Here is a 25,489-nt window from a genome sequence, read left to right as displayed (position 1 = left end):
ACCTGAAGCTCTTGACATGATCTGCCTAGGCTATGGAAACCTTTTAAGTCCACTAACTGTCAGTATTTGGACAAGGGCATAAGCAAAGTGGAAGTTTTCTCCTTCTGTTAGAGAAAAGTACATCCTTTTATGATGGTCAATTCTTTCTTCTGGGGTCTCACTCACTGAGTTCCTTAATGTAGAACATTTTTTGCCAAAGTGTATTAGCTTTCCATGCCTGAAATGCTCTCATGTGCTTTTCAGCCAGACAGGAACCTTAAGGGCTTAATCTGATGTCAGAGTGTTATTCAAGTGATTGTCATTCTGTTAGTCTACTGTGTGGGCTGCATCTCATGTTGGAACATTCTCTCTCTCTCTTTTTTTGACAGTCAGGAGCCAGGTGCTTCCTCCTGGTCTCTCATGCGGGTGCAGGACCCAAGGACTTGGGCCATCCTCCACTGCACTCCCGGGCCACAGCAGAGAGCTGGCCTAGAAGAGGGGCAACTGGGACAGAATCCGGTGCCCCGACCGGGACTAGAATCCAGTGTGCCGGCGCCACAGGCGGAGGATTAACCTATTGAGCTGCGGTGCTGGCCATATTCTCTCTTTTTTAATTCTATCTATTATTATTACTAGGCACTTGATTATATATATATAATCACTTTAACACTTAATATGATTACTTTAACAACTAAGATGGCATTTTTTCCATCAAGCTTAATGGGATTTAGAGTCCCATGACAAGTTTTTAAACTGTACCCTTAGAATTAAGTCCACAGGAATATATGCAGAATTATAGAGCTTTACAGTTACAAACTTCCTCCTCCCTCTGTTATTCCCAATCTTATTTTTTACTGAGATCTATTTTCAAATGACTTTATATATATATATACACACATATATATGTACATATGTGTATATATATATATACATACACACACACACACACACATATATATATGGTTAACTGTTAAGGAAAGAGTTCAAAAAGTAGTATGAAGAAAAAATAACAACAAAAAAACCTGTTCCTCGACATTCAAGATAAGGGGAGCTCAAGACATCCCTTCTTGAAGTGAATGTTGATTTCAGTTCTACAGATTTTGTTTTAGGTGCTCTATCAGTTCTCACAGATGAGAGAGAACACATGGTATTTTTCCTTTTGGGACTAGCTTATTTCACTAAGTATGTTTTCAAGATTCATCCCTTTAGTTGCAAATGAACTGATTTCATTTTTTCTTTACTGCTGTGTAGTATTCCATAGTGTATGTATCCCAATATTTCTCTATCCAGTCTTTGGTTGATGGGTATTTATTTTGATTGTATGCCTTAGCATTGTGAATCAAGCTGCAATGAACATGAAGGTGCAGATAACTCTTTTGTTTACTGATTTCATTTCCCTTGGGTAAATTCCCAGGAGTGGAATGGCTGGGTCAAATGGTAGGTCTATATTCAGATTTTTGAGGTATCTCCAAACTGTCTTCCAGAGCGGCTTTACCAGTTTACATTCCCACCAACAGGGGATTAGGGTACCATTCCCCCCACATCCTTGACAGCATTTGTAGTTTGTAATGTGTATGAAAGCCATTCTAATGGGGCTGAGGTGAAACCTCATTGTGGATTTGATTTGTATTTCCCTGACAGCCTGACCCTTAACAATTTTCATGTGTCTGTTGGCCCTTTGGATTTCTTGTTTTGCAAAGTGACTGTTTAAGTCCTTTCCTATCTCTTAAGTGGGTTGTCTGTTTTGTTGTTGTGGAGTTTCTTGATCACTTTGTAGATTCTGGTTATTACTCCTTTATCAGTTGCATAGTCTGCAAATAATTTCTCCCATTCTGTCAGTTGCCCCTTCACTTTGCTGACTGATTCTTTTGCCAGACAGAAACCTTTAAATTTGGTGTAATCCATTTGTAAATTTTGACTTTGACTGCCTGTGCCTCTGGGGTCTTTTCCAAAAGTCTTTGCCTGGGCTATTGTGAATGGGTTTGATCTTAGACGTTGAATATCAGCTGTGGCACTTTCTGTGTCTACAAAATCTGTTGATTTTTTTGCATTGACTTTATATCCTGCTACTTTATATAAGTTTTAATAGTCTCTTAGTGGAGTCTTTTGGATCCTTTGTTTGTCTACCTCCTTCCCAATTTGTATCCCTTTGATTTCTTTTTCTTGCCTAATTGTTCTGGCTTAACCTTCTAGAACTATATTGAATAGCAATGGTGACAGTGGGCATCCTTGTCGGGTACCTGATCTCAGTAGGAATGCTTCCAACTTTTCCCCATTCAGTAGGACACTGGTCGTGGTTTATTCATAAATCAACTCATTTGTGTTGAGAAATGTTTCTTCTGTTCCCAGTTTCTTAAATGTTGTTGTCATAAATTGCCTTGATTGTGTTGAGGAATGTTACCTCTAAACCAATTTACTTAGAGTTTTTACCATGAAAGGATATTATATATCATCAAATGCTTTCTATGCATCTATTGAGATAATATATGGTTTCTGTTCATCTTTTTATTAATGTGATTAATTGATTTGTGAATGTTGAACCATCCCTGCATAGCAGGGGTGAATCCCACCAGGTCTGGGTGGATGATCTTTCTAATGTGCTGTTGGATTCTATTGGCTAGAATTTTGTTGAGGATTTTTGCATCTATGTTCATTAGTGAAATTGATCTGTAATTTTCTGTTGCATCTTTTTCAGGTTTAGAAATTAAGATGGTGCTGGCTTCATAGAAAAAATTTGGAAGGATTCCCAACCTTTCAATTGTTTCGAATAACTTGAGAAGAATTGGAGTTAGTTCTTCTTTAAATGTCTGGTAGAATTTGGTAGTGAAGCCATGAGGTTCTGGGCTTTTCTCTATTGAGAGGGCCTTTATTACTGATGCCATTTCCATCTTGGTTATGGGTCTGTTGGTTTTCTGTTTTCATGGCTTTATTTAGGTTTCTTGTATGTGTCCAGGAATCTATCCTTCTAGTTTCCCAGTTTGTTGGCATATAGCTCTTTGTAGTAATTTCTGATGATTCTTTTTATTTCTGTGCTGTCTTTTGTTACATTTCCTTTTTCATCTCTAATTTTGTTGATCTTGCTCTACCTATCCTTTTTTTTTTTTTTTTTTTTTGTTAGCTGGGCCAATAGTAGGTCAATTTTGTTTATTTTTTCAAAAATAGCTCTTTAGTTTGCTGATGCTTTGTATTGTTTCTTGAATTCAATTTTGTTGATTTCTTCTCTAATTTTAATTATTTTTCCCTACTAGTTTTGGGTTTGGTTTACTGTAGTTTTTTTAGATCCTTGAGATGCATTAATAGCTCATTTATTTGGTGCCTTTCCAATTTTTGATGTAGGCACCTATTGTTATGAACTTTCCTCTCAACACTGCTTTTGCTGCATCCCATAGGTTTCGATATGTTGTTTTGTCATCTTCATTTGTTTCCAGAAATTTTTTCTATCTCAGTTGATTATTCCATGAGCCATTATTCGTTCAGGAGCATGTTGTTCAGTCTCTAAGAGTTTGCATATGTTCTAGAGGTTCCTGGGTTGCTGACTTCCAGTTTCATTGCATTGTTTTCTGAGAAGATGCATGCTATGATTTATATTTTTTGAATTTACTGAGACTTGATTTATAGTTGTATATGGTGAATCCTAGAGAAAGTTCCATGCACTGCTGAGAAGAATGTGTATTCTCCAAATGTAGGATGAAAAAGTCTGTTGATATCTGTTAGGTCTAGTTGGTCTACAGTGTCCAATAAATCTGCTGTTTCCTTGCTGAGTTTGTGTCTGGTTGATCTGCCCAATGCTGAAAGTAAAGTATTGAAGTCCCCAAATACTACTGTATTGGAATCTAAGTCTCTCTTTAAATCTCATAACATTTCTTTTCCATAGCCAGATGCCCTGTAATTAGGTGCATATACATTTATAATAATCACAGCTTCCTGTTAAATTGATCCCTTAATCATTACATAGTGACCTTCTTTGTCTCTTTTAAAAGTTTTTGTGTTAAAGTCTATTTGGCTGATATTAGGATGGCTTACACCATCTGTTTTTTGGTTTCTTTTGGCATGGAATATCTTTTTCCATCCTTTCAATTTCAGTCTGTGTGCATCTTGTTTGGTGAGATGTGTTTCTTATATGCAGTAAATAGATAGGTTTTGTTTTTCAATGGTTCAGCCAGTCTGTGTTTCCTATCTGGATAGTTAAGGCCATTTACATTCAAGGGGTCTATTTATAAGTAACAACTTTGCTCTGCCATTTTTCCAAAAATATTCCTATTTTTTCCTTTTAATTTCCCATGAACTTTTACTGATTTTCTTTCTTCACCTTCTTTCGTAGTGATGAGCGTGTTTCTGTGTGCAATCCTTAAGCATCTTTTGTAGGGCTGGACGGGTGGTGTCAAATTCTTTCAATTTCTGATTGTTATGAAAAGTCTTTATTTCACCTTCATTCATAAATGAGAGCTTTGGAGGGTATAGTCTTCTATGTTGTCAGTAGTTTTCTCCTAAGACTTGGAATATATCTCGCCATCTTTCCTAGCCTGTAGGGTTTCTGATGAGAAGTCTGCTGTGAGTCTAATTGGAGATACTCTGAAAGTAATCTGGTTTTCTCTGTGCACATTTTAGAATCTTTTCTTTATGTTTTACTGTGGTGAGTTTGATTTACAATATGTTGTGGTGAAGATCTTTTCTGATCATTCTATTAGGTGCTTCAGGTACTTCCTGTACTTGGATGTCCTTTTTTTTCTCCAAATTAGGGAAGTCTTCTGTTATTATTTTACTAATATTTTCTCTATTTTCAAACCTTCATGAACTCCTAGAACCCATGTTCAGCCATTTGATAGTATACTGTAGATTTACAATGTTTTTTTTTTTTTTAAGTTTTTTGATTTCTTTTGTTTTTGTTTGACTGTATAATTTCCTCTGCTTTGTCTTGTAAGTTGATATTCTTTCTTCGGCATTTGTGGAGATAGTCGTTGGTTTCTTCTTCTTTTTTTTTTTTTTTTTTTCCTGTGGTGGCTTTTATCTTTGTACTATGACTCTTTAGGTAAGTGGAGTGTCTGCTTTCAGTGAATATCTGGAGGCTTGTAGTGGGTGTGGTCAGAGAGCTCTTTTAAGTTCTCCAGATCAAAGGGCACACCTAAGGTACATACCCAGGTTTTGCCTGGTAAATCTCTCCCATTTTTTTTAATAAGGGAGGTTTATTCTTCTCAGCTGAGATCCTCTCCTGAAAGGAGACCATTGCCTGAATTCTAGCCCCAGTGGGTATAATATTCATCTGCTCTGCCCCTAAGACCACACAAAGGATCTGTGCAGTCCTCAGTGTAATTTCAGATACCCCTGCAGTGTTCACCAAGTAACCAGGGAGCCCTGAGCTTGTGGAGTCTCCTATAGTGATTGCCCAAGTCCTAGCCACACTGTAATTCCTCCTGCAAAGCCTTAGTTTTTTTTACATAGTCTTTGCACAGAGGCTTCCCACAGTCACAAGCTCCTAACCCCCTGTTAGTTCTCCCCACCAGAATCAGGAGTCTCTACTTGGCTGGTTGCTGGGAGTGGACACAAACTGGTGCATCTGCATGTATGTCCAAATTGGTGCCCACTCTATCTGCTTGTTACGGGATGCCATTGTAAAGTGATTGGCGGAAAATGTGCCCTTCTTTTTTTTTTTTTCTCCTCTAGTTTGGCAGGTACACTATCACCCATGGGGCTCCAAGCCAGGTTCCTTCTAGGCTCTTCCTGCAACTTTATCACCAGTGGATTGGGTTGCTGTGGTCTGGTTCACCCTCCAATGGCTGCCACAGCCAGCGCGCTGCGGCCTGCGCACCGCGCTGATCCGATGGCAGGAGCCAGATTCTTCTCCTGGTCTCCCGTGGGGTGCAGGGCCCAAGTACTTGGGCCATCCTCCACTGCACTCCCTGGCCACAGCAGAGAGCTGGCCTGGAAGAGGGGCAACCAGGACAGAATCTGGCGCCACCACCTGTGGTACTGACATCCCATATGGGTGCCGGTTTGAGTCCTGGTTCTCTACTTCCGATCCAGCACTTTGCGATGCCCTGGGAAAGCAGTGGAGGATGGCTCAAGTCTTTGGGTCCCTGCACTTCATGGGAGACCCAGAGGAAGCTCTTGGCTCCTGGCTTTGGATTGGTGCAGATTGGCATTTACTGTTCCTAGGCTCATGAAAGAAGCTTCTTATTGTTCCACAAAAGTCCTTATATAGTCTTAGACATCACTTAAATATTTTACAAACCATTGACTACTAGGGTCCCATTGCTTTGGGTAAAGAGACTCTTCTTTCATCCATATGCTTCCATAGTTTCTCATAGTGCTAATCCACAGAACCATTGAGTTAGAATCATCTAGAGCATTGCCACATCTACAGATAGCTGAGCCCTATTCCAGATTTCCCGAATCATACCTTGGAGGTACAGATAATGAATTTACACCTTTACAAGCCCCTGGGAGATTTGCTTGTACACTACAATTTGAAATTTCAGTGCTGGACAGTAAAAGGTAAAATGACCAAGAGGAAAAAAATATGACTAAAAATAACTACAATCTGAAATTAAAATCTTGATAGATTGCTGGTTATATGCTCAACATTTGAAACATTTGAACATAAATGGCAAAGCCACAATTTAGAATGATATATATATATATATTTTAGAAAATACCCTGAAAAAAACTTTTTTTAAAGCAATTTGGTTAATTTAGCTCTGGTTTACATCCAAACTCTTGGTTTCCATGTTGGGTAGTAACTATAAAGCAACATAAAATCTCCTTTGTGGTGAGTGATGGTTTGGGGAGGCCAACATGCTGTTTTAAACTTCAGCTTTAAAATAACCTTCAGAATTTTCAATTCGTGTGCTTTCTCTCTCTCTCTCTCTCTCTCTCTCTCTCTTTTTTTTTTTTTGACAGGCAGAGTGGACAGTGAGAGAGAGAGACAGAGAGAAAGGTCTTCCTTTGCCGTTGGTTCACCCTCCAATGGCCGCCGAGGCCGGCGCGCTGCGGCTGGCGCACCGCGCTGATCCAATGGCAGGAGCCAGGTACTTCTCCTGGTCTCCCATGGGGTGCAGGGCCCAGGCACTTGGGTAATCCTCCACTGCACTCCCGGGCCACAGCAGAGAGCTGGCCTGGAAGAGGGGCAACCGGGACAGAATCCGGTGCCCCGACCGGGACTAGAACCCGGAGTGCCGGCGCCGCAAGGTGGAGGATTAGCTTAGTGAGCCACGGCGCCGGCCTCATATGCTTTCTCTTACCTTGCAGTTTTTAGAAGATGAACATGAAAAGACTGTCTGTTGCTTTGTAGCGATTTGAATTTTTATGTCACTTCCATCGCCTTTCCCAACACCTTTATAAAATTGAAAAGATAGGCACACTAATGAGGAAACAGTAAAATATTCTAGCTGGTTCAAAGTACCACACATTGACAGGCAGATAGTAAATGATGCAGTGAACCTACAGCTAGATGTAAATGGGTCAGTAACCAATTGCAATCCACTGAGCATATCCAGGTTTCATTTCTTTGTACAAAAGTTGTTTGCATGATCACTTTTCTACAACTTGCAAGGTAGTTGAAGAGCTCAAAGACAATGAAAGATGAAGATAATCCTAGAAAGCATGTAGTAACAGATAAGACATCACCCATTTCAAAGCCTCTCATTCTTTCTCCTCTCACTCTCCCCAGCTCCTCTCTCTTGTTGTCACAACCATTTGGAAGATTATTTTTATTCCCAAATCACACTGATCCCAGTGGGTCTGGCCTGATTATCTACATGGGTGCAGGACAATTTTAACTTGCCCAACTGGCCTCCCTGATTCGGTCTATAAGCTAAGACTCATGGAAAGCTGAAACCTAGGGTCATGAAACCTCAGATTCCTTTTTTTTTTTTTTTTAAATTATCTGTTTATTTACTGCAAAGGCAGAGTTATAGAGAGATAGCGAGAGACAGAGAAAGATCTTCCATCTACTGGTTCACTTCTTCAAAATGGCTGCAATACTCATGGGTGGGCCATGCTAAGGCTGCACCCAGATCTCCATCTGAGTCTCCCACTTAGCTGTCAGGGACCCAAACACTCAGGCCAACCTCTGCTGTCCTCCCAGGTGCTCCCACAGGGAGCTGGATTTGGACAAGCACTTACATGGATTGCTGACATTGTCGGCAATAGCTTAACCTTCTGTGACACAATGCTGGCCCCTGAGATTGATGTTTTTAAATCCTCTATTTTATGTTAGTCTGAAAGAATGAAATCATGCCCATAAAATTGCACATGACTTCACATCCATTAACTACTATTATAAATCTGGGCTAGTTCTTCTGTTTTCCAGATATCCACCTTACAGTTGTAAGCAATGTCTCTACAGGATTTAAATAAAATCCAAAATAGTATTTTTGAAAGCTTTTATTTAATAAATAAAATATATTTATTTAATAAATATAAATTTCATAGGTACAACTTTTTTATATAGTGGTTCTTCCCCGCATACCTGCCCTCCTACCCTCACTCCCATCCCAGCTCCTACTCCCTCTCCCATCTCATTCTTCATTAAGATTCATTTTAACTATCTTTATATACAGAAGATCAACTCTATACTAAGTAAAGATTTCAACAGTTTGCACCCACACAGACACACAAGGTATAAAATACTGTTTGAAGACCAGTTTTATCGTTAAATCTCACAGTACAACTCATTAACTGCTGAGGTCCTACATGGGGAGCAAATGCACAGTGACTCCTGTGGTTGATTTAACAATTGACACTCTTATTTATGATGTCAGTGATCACCCAAGGCTCTTGTCATGAGCTGCCAAGGCTATGGAAGCCTTTTGAGTGCACAAATTCTGACATTATTTAGACAAGGCCATAATCAAAGTGGAAGTTCTCTCCTCCCTTCAGAGAAAGGTAACTCCTTCTTTCCACTGGGATCTATCACAGAGATCTTTCATGTGGGCCATTTTTTGCCACAGCCTGAAATGCTGTCATGGGCATTTTAGCCAGATCCAAATGCCTTAAGGGCTGATTCTGAGGCCAGAGTGCTGTTTAGAATTCGAGTTTTGAGAAACTATTTTATTCTCATTGTTCCTATGAAAGAAAGGTGTTAAACTTCATTAGACTAAAATAAAATGCCAATTGACTTCCCTGAAATGGTTTAATACTCACCAGGATTTCTTTAGATACCCTAGAGTAAAGCTCATCTGTATATAGCCACAAGCAAATCTTCCCAAAGAATGGGAACACTGTCACTTCTGCCCAGTTTTTCAATTATACGTAAGACACTTACTATGAATTGAATGAATGATAATTTCTTTTGGCCAGAGGATCTTTCTTGGTGGGAGAGTCCAGTGGTGGAGACGCTTCACCTTTTCAAAGTAGCCTACATATCTATGCTGCAAAGCAACAGAAGCTTCAAGTTAGATGGAGATGAAAAGCTGAAAGTCAGAAATTCCTATTGTGAGGGCAGGGCATAGAGCTTTGTAAGGGCAGCAAGATATTAAGGAAACACTTGCTGGATTCTGTTATAAAACAGAGTATTTTTATGTTTGTGGCATTATAACTGCCTTAGGAAACAATATTGAACTAAGTGCTATGGGAGGAAACCAGAAAGGAGTCAGGTCTGGCTTATAGGTTGATTATAATTATGATTGTGTTTTAGACTACAACATTATCCATGTGTGGATAGAAGCAAGGTTGTGACTGAGTTACAGAAAGCTTTGGATTTGGGTGAGGAATTATCACTTGACATAAAGGAACCTCTGCCATGGGGCCTTGCCAACAGAGCTCTCAGACCTGAAATCTGCAACTGAGTCCTTCTATTGCTACCCCAGTGAATCAGAAGATATTCAGGTGTGGCATATGGTGTGCTAGTTCTGGACTAAAGTCTGGGAAACTGTGCATGACTACAGGAGAAATGGAGAAAAGATGTATGGAGAGAGTCAGTGAAGGAGCTACATTTCCCTTGGCTCCTGCCACCAGATTCATGGCATGAGAACACAGTATTAAAAAGCTGAGAAATAGCAAAGGGTCTAACTGTGTTAGAGTATGGGATATGTGACAGCACTTAGTGGAGGAGAACATTTGAAAAATCCAATTGTAGAAGATCTTGAGAGCCAGCTGAGGACATATAGTTGCCATTGGCAGCAGAGAGCCACCATGGATTTTGGGCATGGAAATGGTGTGATTAAAGATGGACTTCAGTAAGTTGGTATATTACTTTCAGCCTATGGTGTGTGTGTATCTTGGTTTTTTTGGCTTAGGTATGGGAGAAAAGCATTAGTGGGTAAGGCTGAATTTTTTATCCACTGGTCACCTTCCAAATGGCTGCAATGGCTAGAGCTAAGCTGATCTGAAGCCAGGAGCCAGGAGGTTCTTCTGGGCCTCCCAAGTGTGTGTAGGGGCCCATGTCCTTGTGCCATCCTCCACTGCTTTACCACGCACAATAGCATGGAGCTGCATCAGAAGTGCAAACGACAGGACTCAATTTGTTGCCCATATGGGATGCCTGCCCTGCAAGCCAGGGCTTTAATGCACTGTACCAGAGCACTGGCCCCAGGATGCATGATTTTAACAAGTTTTTTTCATCTAATCGTTACAGTTATTCTAGATACAAACAGTGTGTCTTATGTAGAATTGCATCTTAGGGAAACAGAAAGTACTCCACAGATCCTACAGTAAAAAGATTTAAAGAGTGTCTAAAAAACTAGCTTTCCAGGGAGAGTAAATTTTACAAATCTCAATCCTACTCTTTCTATCATTATTTTGTGTTTATTTGTGTTTGAAGAGGATTGTGTACTTCTTGATGAAATATGTATGTATGTATATATATACACACACATATATATGTTTGTTGGTCTGTGTAAGTTCCAAAATGTTTCCAATAAAATACTTATATTTTAATTTCATTTATACACAACCTTTCTGAAATACACACACATGCCAAGTGCATGCTCACACACCTATTTATTCAAAATCTTTTCAAAAATATGTACTTATTTATTTAGAAGGCAAAGAGACACAAAAAAACAACAATAACAACCAATCCAGTGAAGAAATGGGAGAGGATCTGAATAGAGAGTTTTCAAAAGAAGAAACATAAATTGTCAAGAAATACATGAAAAAATGCTCAACATCATTAGACATTAGGGAAATGCAAATCAACATCACAATAAGACATCAACTCACCCCTCTCAGAATGGCTGTTACAAAAAAGAACAATAACGTTAGTGGTGATTATGAGAAAGAGGAACTCTTTTATGCTGTCTGAGGGAATGTATTTAGTGCAGCCACTGTGGAAAATGTATGGAAATTTTCTTAGCAACTAGAAATACAGTTGCCCTAAGACCAAGCAATCACACTCCTGGATATATACCTCAAAGACATTAGATACATGTTCCATCATGTTTATGGCAGAATTGTTCACAATAGCCAAATTATGCAATGAACCAAGGTGTTCATTAGCAGATGACTGGAAAAAAAGTGATATACACACACATACCCACACTGGAATATTATTCAGCTATTAAAAAAAGAATGAAATTCTATCATTTGCAACAAAATGGTTTGAACTGAAAACATCATGTAAATTCAAATATGCTAGACATAGAAAGATAAATACACATGTCCTCCTTCTTATGTGGGAGCTTAAATTCAAAAAAAAAAAAAGGAAGGAAGAGGAAGGGAAAGGAAGAGAAATGGAAAGTATTAAAGAAAATATACCTGTGTGAATCAGTTCTGCTGCATATACAGTGTTTTGTCAAACTTTGCTTTAAACATTTGACCAACAGATTGATAAGAATTATATGCTCTAATAGTATTGTTTTTGTGATGTTTAAAATTTGCTATGAGTGAATTTGGACATCTTTTCACTTGGTTATTGTTTAGAGATCTTGCCTATGAAAATGCAATAAATATTAATGAAAGTATTTAAAGTAACAATAGTCAAGAAAACATGATTCCCTGTGGTCACAGGGCTGTCCTCCTTCCAGAGTTCCCCAAGCCTGGATGAAGCTGGTATGATCAGGGCCGATGGATTTTAAAACAATTCAGATTATTCAGTATTTCTTTAGTCTTTTGCACACAAAAAACACAGTTACTGAAAATTCTTTGTCTGTGTTTACCAGGATTCTCTTACCCTCCTGCTGTGTGTGTGTGTGTGTGTGTTTACGTGTGTGTGTGTAACTGAAGTTTGCCACATAAGCTACCTGTGCAGTGCTTGGAACAAGAGAACAGTGTGTCAGTGCTGGGGACTAGTGTGTGTGAAACATTTCTCTCCCCTGCGTTTAAATTTTAGACTTTGCTGCTGAGCTGATGTTTGGTAACAGAGATTTGCAAATCAATAGAGGAAGAAAATAGAAATTAGCTTTCTGAAAATCTGAACTCACAAATGTGAAACAAAGCAGGGTTAAATATCCAAAATATACAAATAAATGGGTATTGATGAGACAAGTTTTTTTTTTAAAGTTTCCAGGTTACTATTTATTGAATTACAAAATGGATTTTCCCATAAATATTGGAGGCCTATGAGAAACAGGACTCCAAAATCTAGAGGGAGGGGGATTTTTCAGGCTTTCCCTCATTTTCTCCAGCAGGCTGTAAACTACAATTTGAAGACTGTTTTCTAAGCCAGCCTTTCCTTCCAAGGATTTCTTGTGAGTTATGTGATTTTATGGAAACTGGAATTACTACTTAGCAAAGTTCCTAGAGTAGACTGTGAGCATTCGCACACACTGTCCATCTATGTATCAGCAGCCAGCTGTTACTATTACAGTAGGCCTGCGGAGGACACACATGGTCTTATTTCTTGAAATGGTGCTTTCATTTGGTTTCAGGCTCACAAGGTGCAATTACATATTGTGTCTTGTGAAATCTTTTCATTTCCACTCCCCGACCACTATTTCCCTCCTTGAAGCCACCTGATGTAGTGTATATCAGTTTCCTCTATGTTGTCAGGTGCTTTGTATACCAAACAGCAAGGATGCATATTTATTATTTCTCCACTTTTAAAACTTTGCACGAACAGACTCATTTATTGCCTCTTTTGCCATTTTTAACTTACAATTTTTTAAAATATTTATTTGAAAGGCAGAGTTACAGAGAGGCGGGGGGTGGTGGTGGCTTCTATCTGCTGGTTAACTGCTGAAATGGCCACAGAGTCAAGGCCAGGAGCCCAGTACTCCATCCCGGTCTCCTACGTGGATGGCAGGAATCCAGGTACTTGGGTCACCGTCACTCCCTTCCCAGGCACATTAGGAGGACGGTGGATCAGAAGTGGAGCAGCAGGGACTTCATCGGTGCTCCAACAAGGGAAGCCAGTGTTGTTGCAAGCACTCACTGCACCACAATGCTGACCTCCGTTTCTTTCCTTTTTGAAGAAATAAACGTGCAGGGCCCAAGACTTGGCCCATCTTCTACTGCTTTCCAGGCATAAGGAGAGAGCTGGATCGGAAGTAGAGCAGCCAGGACTCGAACCGCTGCCCATGTGGAATGCCCGCACTGCTGGCGGAGACTGTAACCAGCTCCGCCACAGCGCCGGCCCCCTTACAAACATCTTGTAAAGTGCTCCTAGGAGGTTTCCGTTTGTTTCCTCTGAAGCAGATGGAAGCCTGGCTCCCTACATTCGCTCTAACCGTCAGCTCTTCCCTCCCTCTAGGATTCCTTTACCCGGCGCGCTGCGTCGGGCTGGTGTTTGGCCGTTTGCACACCCCCCCCCCGCCCCCCTCGCCGCACCGACGCCGGTGCCTCGCGCGGTGTCCTCAGGCGTGGGCAGGCTGGGGCTGACCAGAGGGCAAGGCCCGCTGAGGAGACGCTCAGGGAACCGGCGAGGCGGTGCGGGGCGCTGTGCGCAGCGCCGGGCCCTGGAGAGCGCTTCCTGCACTGGCCCGCAGGGGGCGCGGCGGGCGGCGAGGGCCGGAGACGTCCAGGCCCCGGCCCTTTAAACACTGGGCGCGCGGGAACCGCAGCCCAACCGCCTCAGGAGGCCGCGGCCGGTGGGGCGGAGCCGAGCGGAGCGCGAGCCGCCGGCCAACGACGGCCCAGGCCCGCCCGCTCGGACGCTTTTCCAATCACCCCCTCGCTCACCTTCCTTCCAGAGCGCACCCCGGCAGCCTGCGAGGGTGCTGAAATGGGCGGGGGCCCCGATGGGGTGTCAGGGCGCAAGCGGACGCGGCCCGCTCCACTGAAGTTTCCAACGTGTTTGGTCCTCCAGATGGAGAAAAAAAAAAACTAAGAGCGGCGGCCAATGGCGTGGCAGAAAGGACTCGCGCTCAGGGCCCGGCCCCGCCCCGTTCGCCTAGAGACAAGCCCGGCCATTGGCTGTGGAGATGTCCCTGGCCGCTGTGGCCATCCGACAAGGACCTCGCATTGATTGTTCCGCTCAGACGCAAATCGTAACCCTGGAAAATAACAGCGGGGATTGCGGCTACAGGTTGAGATTTGGGGGGCTGAGCGCCCCGTGTGCTGTTTTGTGAGACTCAAAGGCCAGGCCCTGGGCTGCTCCTGCTTCTGCAGACTGCGCTGGGGCTGTCCAAAGAGCTAAGGGCAGGCTTGACCTGGGGCCCGGCCCTCCCGCTCCCGACCCGCGCCCGGTCGCTCAACTCCTCTGGAGGTAGCCGCGAAGGATTCGGGGAAACCTCCGCGGGCCCGGAGCCGGCGACTCGGAGCGGCGCGGTCGGGTGGCGAGGGCCCAGACCCTGGTTCCCATAGGGCAGCCTGGGCCGCTGGAGCTGCGGATCGCGTTCGGGCGGTGATCCGGGGCCTGGAGGCGTTGATGCCAAACAACCGCCCCAGCCACCACCTGTCATCATCTTCCAGGACTCCCCGCAGCGGTTGCTGGTTTCCGTAGTCAGGACGGCCCCCCATCAAGCCATCGTGCGGCGGCTCAGGGGAGCTGCCGCGGCCGCCGCCCCGCGTCCCCACCAGCCCCAACACCAGCGACTTCAGAGTGCACCCGTGGCGCTGAGGCGAGAATGCGCACAAAGCAACGTTCAGCCCCAGCCCGCGGGCGGCGCCCCTCAGACACCTGCCTGCTGGCGCCTTCCCCCAGGGCTGCGGGGCCAGGGCTCGCCGCCGCCCTCTGCCTTGGCTGCAGCCGCCTCCGGAGGTGAAGAGGAGGTGGAAGAGAGCACCCTGGACAGTGGCCACCTCAAAGTGAGCGGGAGTGGTTGGGGGGCTCGCAGCAGCTATGCACTTTAAGGTCTCGCCAGGACGGCCAGTGGAGCCCGCTGACGCACAGGGGCGAGACGAGTTTTAAAACCAGTCGTTTGATATGTTATCTTAAAGTTATTCAAAATGATACGCTAATGTTCCTTGGCCCTCTGGTCCACATTTATCTCAATACAAGGTGGAAACTTTGCATGAAGTATATTCTTTCAGGAAGGAAACAAATGGAGGACAGCATTGTGGTGCAGTGAGTGCTTGCAACACTGGCATCCCATATTGGAGCACTGATTAAGTCCTGCCTGATCTGCTCCTGATCCACCGTGTTCCTAATGTGCCTGGGAAGGGAGCGAGGATGGCCCAAGTGCCTGGACCCCTGCCATCCACATAGGAGACCTGGATGGAGTACTGGGCTCCTGGCCTTGGCTCTGTGGCCATGTGAGCAGTGAACCAGTGGATGCAAGATATTCCCTCCCTCTGTTTCTCACTCACTCATTCTTGTGTGTTGCTCTCATTTCAAATAAATGAGGTTTAAAAAGGAAAGAAATCACCATTGACATTTTATTAATGTCTCAAGAACTATTCATAGACATTAATTGGTATACATGTACCTCCAAAGACATGGCTTCAGAAAATATAAATGTGTGGCACAGAATAGGAATATGATTGTATGCTGCAAGAGGAGGTACACTTAAATGGGTACCAGCTGCAGGATAATTAGCTCATGTCTTATTGAAATAAATCTCGACTGCAAACTGTGGGCCGTAGATTTTTCCATGTTCTTTCTTTATGAGGATTGTCCAGTTCATTTCTGTATAAGAAAAGCCTAAGGGGGAAAAGCAAGCAAATATTACATTTTATTTTAGGGCTAACAGACAAGTCCTACAGCAGACTCCCTTGGGCTTCATGAAAAGCCTTGCTCACCACATTTAGAACCTCAGCCCTTTTTCGTGCCTTAGTTGGCTTCCTCCACATCTCTCACAGAATACCTTTGTCTTTGCTAGCAAGTACCTCAGTGACAACATGCTACCGAGTTTTTTAACAGCTGCTGTTATGGAATAATGACATCTAGGATTGATAAAACATCTGTTTGCATAGATGACAATTCCACCAGAGGCTAGATATGTAATAAGACCCAATAATGGCACAGGCATTGTGGTGCAGCAGATTAAGTCGCCACTTGCAATGCTGGCATCCCCACAGAACAAAACCCAAAAGTAGAGCACTTCTAGATTCAGAATGAGTTTCCATATATGGGTAAAAGGTTCTTAGGAATAATAACCTTCAAATCCAATTAATATATGTTTTTTAATAAAAAGTTTCCTGATTAGATTTTGTGAAATATGTAAATGGGAGATTATTAAGTTATTTCTTGTCTCTCTTGATCTCTCTTTTATGCTCTCCTGCTTTCTTCTACCCTCTCGCCCTCTCCCCCCAGCCCATGGGGCTTGCCCCACCCAATAATAAAGTTGATTGTTTAAAAAAATATTGCTTTGTAACTTGCCAAACTTATTTTTCAATTTGTTTTAACAGGTTTCCGATGATATAGCAATGGGTAATCAGTACTCCTTATAGTATAGCGCCTAAGTTAGATTTTGCAATCTCTAGTTTAATGTCATTGATTTATAGGTAAAGTTTTATAAAAGGAGTAGAATTCCATATGAATGCATTGTTGGCCTTAATTCAGATAGAGGTATCATATAATGTCAGCATCTTAAGTCATTCAGGGGTAACTGCTAAATGTAAATTGGGTGAAGGCAAATGCCTGGGAAGGCAGCAGAAGATGGTTTAAGGATCTGGGGCCCTGCCATCCATGTGGTTGACCCAGAGGGAATTCCTGGCTCTTATTTTTAGTCTGATCAGCCCTGGCTGTTAAAGCCATTTCTGCCTTTCTCTCTGATGTCCTGCCACCTGTTGGTTTACTGCATATCTCCTGGATACCTGACCCCTTTCTTGTTGACTCTGCAAGGTGTTCTGCTCTCTTCTCTGTAGATATGTAAAAACTATTAGGGTGGCCATTTAGCTTAGTGGTTAAGATGGCTTCATCCCATATAGGAATTTGATATCCATCTCCAGCTCCTGACTCCAGCTAGTACAGACCTTGGCAGACTCAAGTTATTGCATTCCTGTCATACAATAGGAAACCTGGACTGAATTCCTGGTTTCAGGCTTCCACGCAGCCTATTAATAGCGATTGTGGGCATTGGGAGAATGAACCAGCAATTGGGAGCTGTCTGTCTTTCATGTGTCTGCTTCTCAAAGAGTTTTTTTTTTAAACCTGCTTCTGTTGTGTGTGTGTGTGTGTGTGTGTGTGTGTTCCTCCTATGTTCTCTCCTGACCAACAGCCTTTGACCTTACTTACAGTTAGTGTTTTCCTAGGGGGTTGTAATCTTGGTAGGACAAATTGGACAAATCTGACAAGAGCCACAAGAGCACTTGTCAGTGTACCCCATGGAATACTACACAGGAGGAAAAAAAGTGAAATCTTGTCATTGGTAACAAGATGCATGAAACTGGAAAACATCATACTTCGTGAAATAAGTCAGTCCCAAACTATACAAATGCCAAATGTTCTCCCTGATCTGTGATAACTAACAGAGCACCTAAAAGTTAATCTATACAGTGAAAATGACATTCTGAAATGCAATAACTTTGAACTGCCCTTGACTGTTGAGGAACATTTTTTTTCCATACCATTTGTTGATACTAGAGTAGAAACAGGTTACTTATTTCAACACAGTGATCATTTGAATACTTTAAGATATTATTTTTCCAACTGAGAGAAAGCAGGTGATGAAAGAAAGTACAAGAAATAAATTTTAAGAGCCCAACATACTTTCTTATTGGCTGTTCATAGGAGTATGAATTGAAACTATTGAGGATTATAAATTTGATATACAGAAAAATATGCAGACATCACATTTTACGGCTTGTCAATAGAACCCATCACATATTTTCAAAGTAAGGAAAACTGAAGGCATTCTCATTTCTAATAAGGGAAATATAGGCTTAATGAATACTATTTATAAGTATCAATTCAGAGCAAAGCAAAATGCTATTCACTTAATAGCAATGTATTTTAAAGATATAAAAACAAGGCCGGCGCCGTGGTTCAATAGGCTAATCCTCCACCTATGGCGCCGGCACACCAGGTTCTAGTCCCAGTCAGGGCGCCGGATTCTGTCCCGGTTGCTCCTCTTCCAGTCCAGCTCTCTGCTGTGGCCCGGGAGTGCAGTGGAGGATGGCCCAAGTCCTTGGGTTCTACACCTGCATGGGAGACCAGGAGAAGCACCTGGCTCCTGGCTTTGGATCAGCGCAGTGTGCCGGCCATAGCGGCCATTTCTCTCTGTCTCTCTCTCTCTCTCTCTCTCTCTCTCACTATCTACTCTTCCTGTCAAAAAAAAAAAAAAGATATATAACAAAATTGTTTTTTGTGAGTTTTTTGAAGATTTATTTATCTATAAATCATGGAGAATTTAGAAAAACATAACTGAGCTTAGAGCATGTGAATTACATAGAACTTTTTTTTTTAAAAAGAGCTGAACACTGAGATCACATATGTTGATCTTTTTCAGAAATGTGTTAGGGATGTGATACTTACTTACCATCCTTAGTTAAGAATTGACATCGCTCATCTCCCCTCTTGGGAACTGTAGCAACAGCCATCCTAAACCCAAACCATTCAAAAGAGCAAACAAGTACAACAGCAGAAGTAATTTCTGATTACTCACCTGAGAGAGAAATCTCACTTTCACATCATCATATACAATTGGACAGTTGAGAAAATCAATAATAACTCTGTCTGTCTCAACATCATGAAATATCTGTGAATGAACACATGAAATTCAGAGCTGAAAATCTAGCTGCTTATGGGATTTATAAAACTGAAGCTGATTTTCACTTATCCAGCCTTTCTATATTTATCAAGTACTCTTAGTCTCATAACCCACTAACTATATGTATTAATAAATATAAACCGGGGGCGCTGCCATGTGTATTGGTCTAAGCCTCCGTCTGCAGCACCCTATCCTCTATGCTGGTTCTAGTCCCAGCTGCTCCTCTTCTGATCTAGCTCTCTGCTATGGCCTGGGAAAGCAGTGGAAGATGGCCCAAGTCCTTTGGCCCCAGCACCCATGTAAGAGACCCAGAATAAGCCTGGCTCCTGGCTTCCTATGAACTCAGCTTCGGCCTTTGCAGCCATCTGGGGAGTGAACCAGAAGACAGAAGACATTTCTCTCTGTCTTTCTCTCTCACTGTAACTCTACCTCTCAAATAAATAAAATATTTTTAAAAATAAATGAATAGGCCGGCGCCGTGGCTCACTAGGCTAATCCCCCGCCTTGCGGCGCCGGCACACCGGGTTCTAGTCCCGGTCGGGGCGCCAGATTCTTTCCCGGTTGCCCTCTTCCAGGCCAGCTCTCTGCTGTGGCCCGGGAGTGCAGTGGAGGATGGCCCAAGTGCTTGGGCCCTGCACCCCATGGGAGACCAGGAGAAGCACCTGGCTCCTGCCATTGGATCAGCATGGTGCACCGGCCACGGCGGCCATTGGAGGGTGAACCAACGGCAAAGGAAGACCTTTCTCTCTGTCTCTCTCTCTCACTGTCCACTCTGCCTGTCAAAAAAAAAAAAAAAAAAAAAAAGAAGAATAAAAACTGTCTTTTCTGTAAAGTTGCAATTCTATTAATTACTGTAACATTGTTTCCAAATTATAGTGGGACACTATTGAAAGGCCAAGTGTTTGCTTTATTTTAATTAAGTTTCATCACATAAAATTACTGTTTAATGTGTGTTATCTGGTTTCATAAGTTGGACCTCTTTTGATAATACAGTAAGAACTTAAGTTTTAAAGCTGATACTGCCATTCAAGAAGCCATATAGAATGCTTTACCAAAATTATGTCTTGTTGATGGGATCATTGGCAAGCTCCATTGCAGGCTGTTGAGTGAAGTAACCAAAGATAAACTTTCTAGAATGAAGAATTTTGAAATTATACTAGATATTTCTTTGTTACTGATTTATCTTTATAAAGTAAAAACATGAAATAGAAATTGGAATTGTATTCCAAGAACCTAAGGGGATGACACAGTGTACAGGGAATGGCATCTGCAGCTTAAGTTACTGATGGAAATAAGCTCAAGTTGGATACTGTTATATCTTGAGAGTTCAAGAGCCATGGAATTGAGAATGAAATTGCTGAAGAAAATGGGAGGGGTGGGTATTTTATGTGTCAAAGTGTCCTAACTGCTATATGAATTAACATCTACTTAGTAATTTATTGCTGACAACGTAATTTCATATTTATTACCAAACTTAATGCTCATAACACTTAGGATGTGATCTTTATTTTACAGATAAGAATGCTGAAACAAAGATATTAACTGGTTTGGACTATGGACACAGCATGTGTCTTTAGCTTCATTTATATTTGTAGGCATGAACAAGTGAGCAAATCGACCATATAGTGGCAATGAAAAATAAAGGAAAGGAGAGTAAAGAACAGTTTGAAAAGGACAATCAGCAGGAATGGGTGACTCACTGGATTTATGGAGACAAGGCAAAGGGAGAATCAAAGATAATACCATATTTGAAGACCTTAGTGGAAGAATGATGGTGCCATCTGCAGAAGCAGAAGAAATGAGAAAAAGCTCCATTTGACAAATTTGGATTTGAATAATGAGTTTGGATTTTGGGGGTAAAGCCTGTCCATACAGTAGCTCCTGTGTACAGCAACAGTGAGTGCTCATTCATATCTATTCCATGACTTAAAGAACAAATGATAGTGTAAAGAAGAATGGCTGGGAGTAACCAAGAATGGGATACTTGCAGAAATGAAAACAGAATGTCAAGGATCAGCCTCAGGTGAAAGCCCTCATCTAGGAGAAGCAAAGAAAAAAATGGAAGGGGAGAGGGCAGGGAGAATTAGTTTCAGGAATCAAAGAATTTGAGACAAAAGCATGGGAAGGTCTTCTGAAAGTTTACAGTTCCTAGATTCACGAAAGAAGCTTCTTCTTGTTTCACATAGTTTCTCATAGTGCTAATCCACAGAACAGCTGAGTTAGAATTATTTGTTAGAATCAGTTGAGTTGAAAGCATCGCTAAATCTACAGAAAACGGGGCCCCATTCTCAATTTCCTGAATCCTACTTTGGTGGCACAGCTGATGAATTTGCATCTTTAAAAGCCCCTGCGAGATTTTCTTGTACACTACAATTTGAAATTTCAGCACTGTACACTAAAAGATAAAATGATAAGAGGAAAAAATATGGCTAAACCTGACTACAATCTGATATTAAAATCTTGATAGATTTATGGTAGCATGCTCAGCCTTTGTGGGAACCTAAAGCTATAGTTTGAAGTGAAATATATTTTAGAAAATACCCTTAAAAAAGTTATTTTCTTTTAAACAATTTGTTTAGCTTGGATCTGGTTTGCATCCAAACTCAAGGTTTCCATGTCAGATTGTAACTACAAAGCAACATAACATGTCTTTTGTGGTTAGTGATGATTCAGGGAGGCTAACATGCATTTTGACCTGGAGCTTTAAAACAATCTTCAAAGTTTTCAGCTCATGTGCTTTTTTACCTTGCAGTCTTTAGAAGAAGAACACTAAAAGATTGTCTTTTGCTTTGTTACTATTTGAATTTTTAGGTCACTTCAATTGCCTTTTCCAACACCTATATGAAATTAAAAAGATAGGTTCACTAATAAGAAAACAGTAAATTATTCTAGCAGGTTCAAAATACCAAACACTTACAGGCAGATAGTAAATGATGCAGTGAACCTACAGCTAGATGTAAATGGGTCAGTAACCAATTGCATTCCACTTAACATATCCAGGTTGTATTTCTGTGTAGAAAAGTTATTTGGATTATCACTTTTCTACAACTTGCAGAGTAGTTGAAGTGCTCAAAGATAATGAAAGGTAGAGAGTGTGCGGTAACAGACAAAACCTTACCCAATTCAAAGCCTCTCACATTTTTGCCTCCCAATCTCGCCAGCTTCTATCTCTTGTTGTTACAAACTTTTGAAAGATTATTTTTATTCAAAAATAAGACCAATTCCAGTAGGTAGGCCTGATTCTTTACATGGGGGCGAGATGAACTGTAACTTGCCCAACAGTCTTTCCTGAGTTGGTCTACAAGCTAAGACATGTGGAAAGCTGAACACACAGGGTCATGAAATCTCAGATTGCCTTTTAAAAAATTTATATATTTGTTTTTAAAGGCAGAGTTACAGAGGAGACAAAGAAAGATCTTCCATCTACTGGGTCATCTGTGAGACAGTCCCATGCAATGTGGGGAGCAACTCGGACTAGACTGTTACTCGAATTAAGACTTATTCTATGCATCTGCTCTCCCACAATATGGCGCTGGGAGAGGAGTAAACAGCTTCTACACAGCTGCCTCCAGTTCAACCAATAAACTGTAGGACCTGCTTCTGATTGGAGGAGAGCAGTGTACTCGGCGTGTGGGTAGCAGAGTTGGGATTGGTGGAAGAGGACCATAAAGGAGGAGAGAGACAACATGTACCAGGAACATCTATCTGAAGGAACACCTGTGCAGCCCCCGAGAGAGCCGGCCGGCCGGCGGTGTGCCGCTCCCCCGCGGAAGTGGGGAAAGTGGCAGGGGGAACCGCCCTTCCACGGAGGTGGAAGGGTCGGTAGCCAACCCGGGAAGAACCAGCAGCAAACCCGGGGAGGGCCGAGCAGACAAAAGAACAACGCAGGGTCCTGTGTCGTTCCTCCATGAAGAGGGGGAGCGACAATGCAAGTTTTCAGGGATAGAGGTAATGTGATCCGGAGACTGACCCACTGGGAGGGTCAGAATGTGATGGTATCTGGAGAATTATCACTTGACATAAAGGAACCTCTGTCCTGGGGTCTTGCCAACAGAGCTCTCAAATATGAAATCTGCAGTTGAGTTCTTCTATTGCTATCCTAGTGAATTAGAAGACATTCAGATGTAGCATATGGTATGCTAGTTCTGGAGTAAAGTCAGGGAAACTGTGCATGACTACAGGAGAAATGGTTAAAGAGAGATGTATGGGGAGAGTCATTGATGGAGCTACATTTCACATACCCTTGTCTCTTGCCACCAGATTCATAGCATGAGGACAAACAGTGTTGACAAGTTGGGAAGCAGCAAAGGGTCTAACTATGTTAGAGTACAGAATATGTGACAGCACTTAATGAAGAAAACATTTGAAAAATAAAATTGCAGAACATATTGAGAGCCAGGTTAGAAGATATAGTTGTCATTGGCAACATGGAGCTATCATGGATTTTGATCATGGAAATGACATGATTAAAGATGGACTTCAGTAAATTGGTGTATTACTTTTATCCTAGGGTGTATGTATATCTTTTGCTTTTTGTTTGTTTGGCTTGGGTATGGGAGAAAAGTATTAGTGAGTAATGCTGAATTATTTTTCCCTTGCCAAAGGTCTAGGGTGAACAGTTACTGTGTCCTGCTTTCAAAGCACAGGGTATCTATTCAGCTGCCATCACTTCACTCAAAGAAAATCTCTCATTCACAGATACATTCATATGTCCCTAAGAATTCTCAACCAGTTCTCACTTTGGTTTTAGAGGAACACTACAGAAGAGAAGCTGTGTACAGCTGTGTACAAGGCATCAAGAAAGCAACATAGGGAATAAGAAAGGGAGAACACTGTAGATGTTAGAATTGTAAGATTATAATTTGAACAATTTGATGACAAGACATTTCAAATTGTAGATAAAATGGACAAATGCTTGGTAAAATACAACTCACTAAAATAGATATAAAAATAGTTTTAAACAATCCTATATCTAAGAAAATCTGATTTAGAACTTGAAAACATCCACAGAGAAAACTGTAGGCCAATGTGGCTTTACTGGGGAATTCGATCTTACATTTAAGAAAAAAAATAATAATAACCAAGTTACACAGACTAAGAAATAAAAACAGCAAGGAAACACAGCCTAACTCATTTTGTGATGAAAACAGTTAAAATTAACATTAAGAGAAAAAAAAGCATAGCCAATCACACTCATGGCATGGATACAAGAACCATGAACCAAACTCACATGCACCTCCACCATGATTGACAAGTGAACAGGGCTCCAGTACCTGTCGCTCTGTGCTTCAACTTGAAACACACATATACTTGCACATAACAGAGAAATCTCACAAGAGAAATTCTCCAAATTTTTAAATATATATAATGTATATTTACATACACACATGCTGAAAACAAAGCAAAAACATGAAATAAGAATAAGGAAGACAATATGAAGCCCCCAAAGGAACACTACAACTCTTCAATAATAGAAGCTGCAGATGAAAAGATTGAGGATATGCCAGGTAGGGAATTCAGAAAAATAATCATCAGATTAATAAAAAGTTTTCAGAAGCAAATTCATGGTCTAAAAGAAAAGTGCTCCCAAGAAACTGAGATGTTAAAGTGAAATCAGAATGAAATACTAGAAATGAAGAATTCAATAGATGAAATAAAATTGCATTGGAAAGCCTTAACAGAATAAGTGAGACAGAAGAAAGGATATCAGAACTAGAAGACCAATCTCTTGAAATATTACAGTCAGATCATAAAAATGAAGAAGTCAGGAAAATAAAAAAAATGGTTGGAGATTTACCACATGCTATCAAGCAACCCAACATACAGATCCTAGGAGTTCTAGAATCCATGAAAAAAGAGAAAGGATTGTGTCGCTCCCCCTCTTCATGGAGGAACGACACTAAACCCTGCCTAGGCTTCCTATCCAAGTCACGGCACCATTATGTCGCTCCCCCTCTTCATGGAGGAACGACACAGGACCCTGCGCTGTTCTTTTGTCTGCTTGGCCCTCCCTGGGTTTGCTGCTGGTTCTTCCCGGGTTGGCTACCGACCCTTCCACCTCCGTGGAAGGGCGGTTCCCCCTGCCACATTCCCCACTTCCGCGGGGGAGTGGCACACCGCCGGCCGGCTCTCTCGGGGGCTGCACAGGTGTTCCTTCAGATAGATGTTCCCCTTAGATGTTCCTGGTGCATGTTGTCTCTCTCCTCCTTTATAGTCCTCTTCCGCCAATCCCAACGCGGCTGCCCACACGCCGAGTACGCTGCTCTCCTCCAATCAGGAGCAGGTCCTACAGTTTATTGGTTGAACTGGAGGCAGCTGCGTAGAAGCTGTTTCTCCCTTCTCAGCGCCATATTGTGGGAGAGCAGATGCATAGAATAAGTCCTAATTCCAGTAACTTAGTCTAGTCCGAGTTGCTCCCCACAGGATTGGAAGGCCTTTTTAATGAAATAATAACAGAAAACTTCCCCAGTCTGGAGAAAGAGAGAGATATCCAAGTGCAGGAGGTACACGGAACTCCCAACAAACACAACCAGAAAAGTCTT

The 25,489-nt window shown here is 41.9% G+C and overlaps 1 protein-coding gene across 9 annotated transcripts in view; it reads right to left on the bottom strand.

Annotated features, from left to right (window-relative positions):
- Positions 1-25,489, bottom strand: part of LOC127482742 (uncharacterized) — a 38,964-nt gene that overhangs the window by 4,701 nt on the left and 8,774 nt on the right. For 3 of the 9 annotated variants that reach the window (XR_007913696.3, XM_089304222.1, XM_051831754.3), the window contains 3 exons: positions 18,843-18,935; positions 9,242-9,347; positions 7,218-7,309 (listed from right to left, as the gene is read on the bottom strand). Coding sequence is in view for 3 of the 9 variants with exons in the window: in XM_089304222.1 (XP_089160348.1) it covers positions 7,218-7,309; positions 9,242-9,347; positions 18,843-18,935 (291 nt within the window). In the remaining 6 variants the exon portion in view is untranslated. Of the gene's footprint in view, positions 1-7,217; positions 7,310-9,241; positions 9,348-14,034; positions 14,222-15,658; positions 15,938-18,842; positions 18,936-25,489 lie in introns of those variants that run through there. The other 6 variants (XR_016213324.1, XM_089304223.1, XR_007913697.3 and 3 more) reach the window with 4 other exon arrangements.

Source organism: Oryctolagus cuniculus, chromosome 9 (assembly GCF_051225735.1).
Source record: "Oryctolagus cuniculus isolate XC-2025 breed Fujian yellow rabbit chromosome 9, ASM5122573v1, whole genome shotgun sequence".
NCBI lineage: Eukaryota > Metazoa > Chordata > Mammalia > Lagomorpha > Leporidae > Oryctolagus > Oryctolagus cuniculus.
The sequence above is the reverse complement of the archived record's forward strand: the minus strand, read 5'-3'. Positions and strand labels throughout refer to the sequence as shown.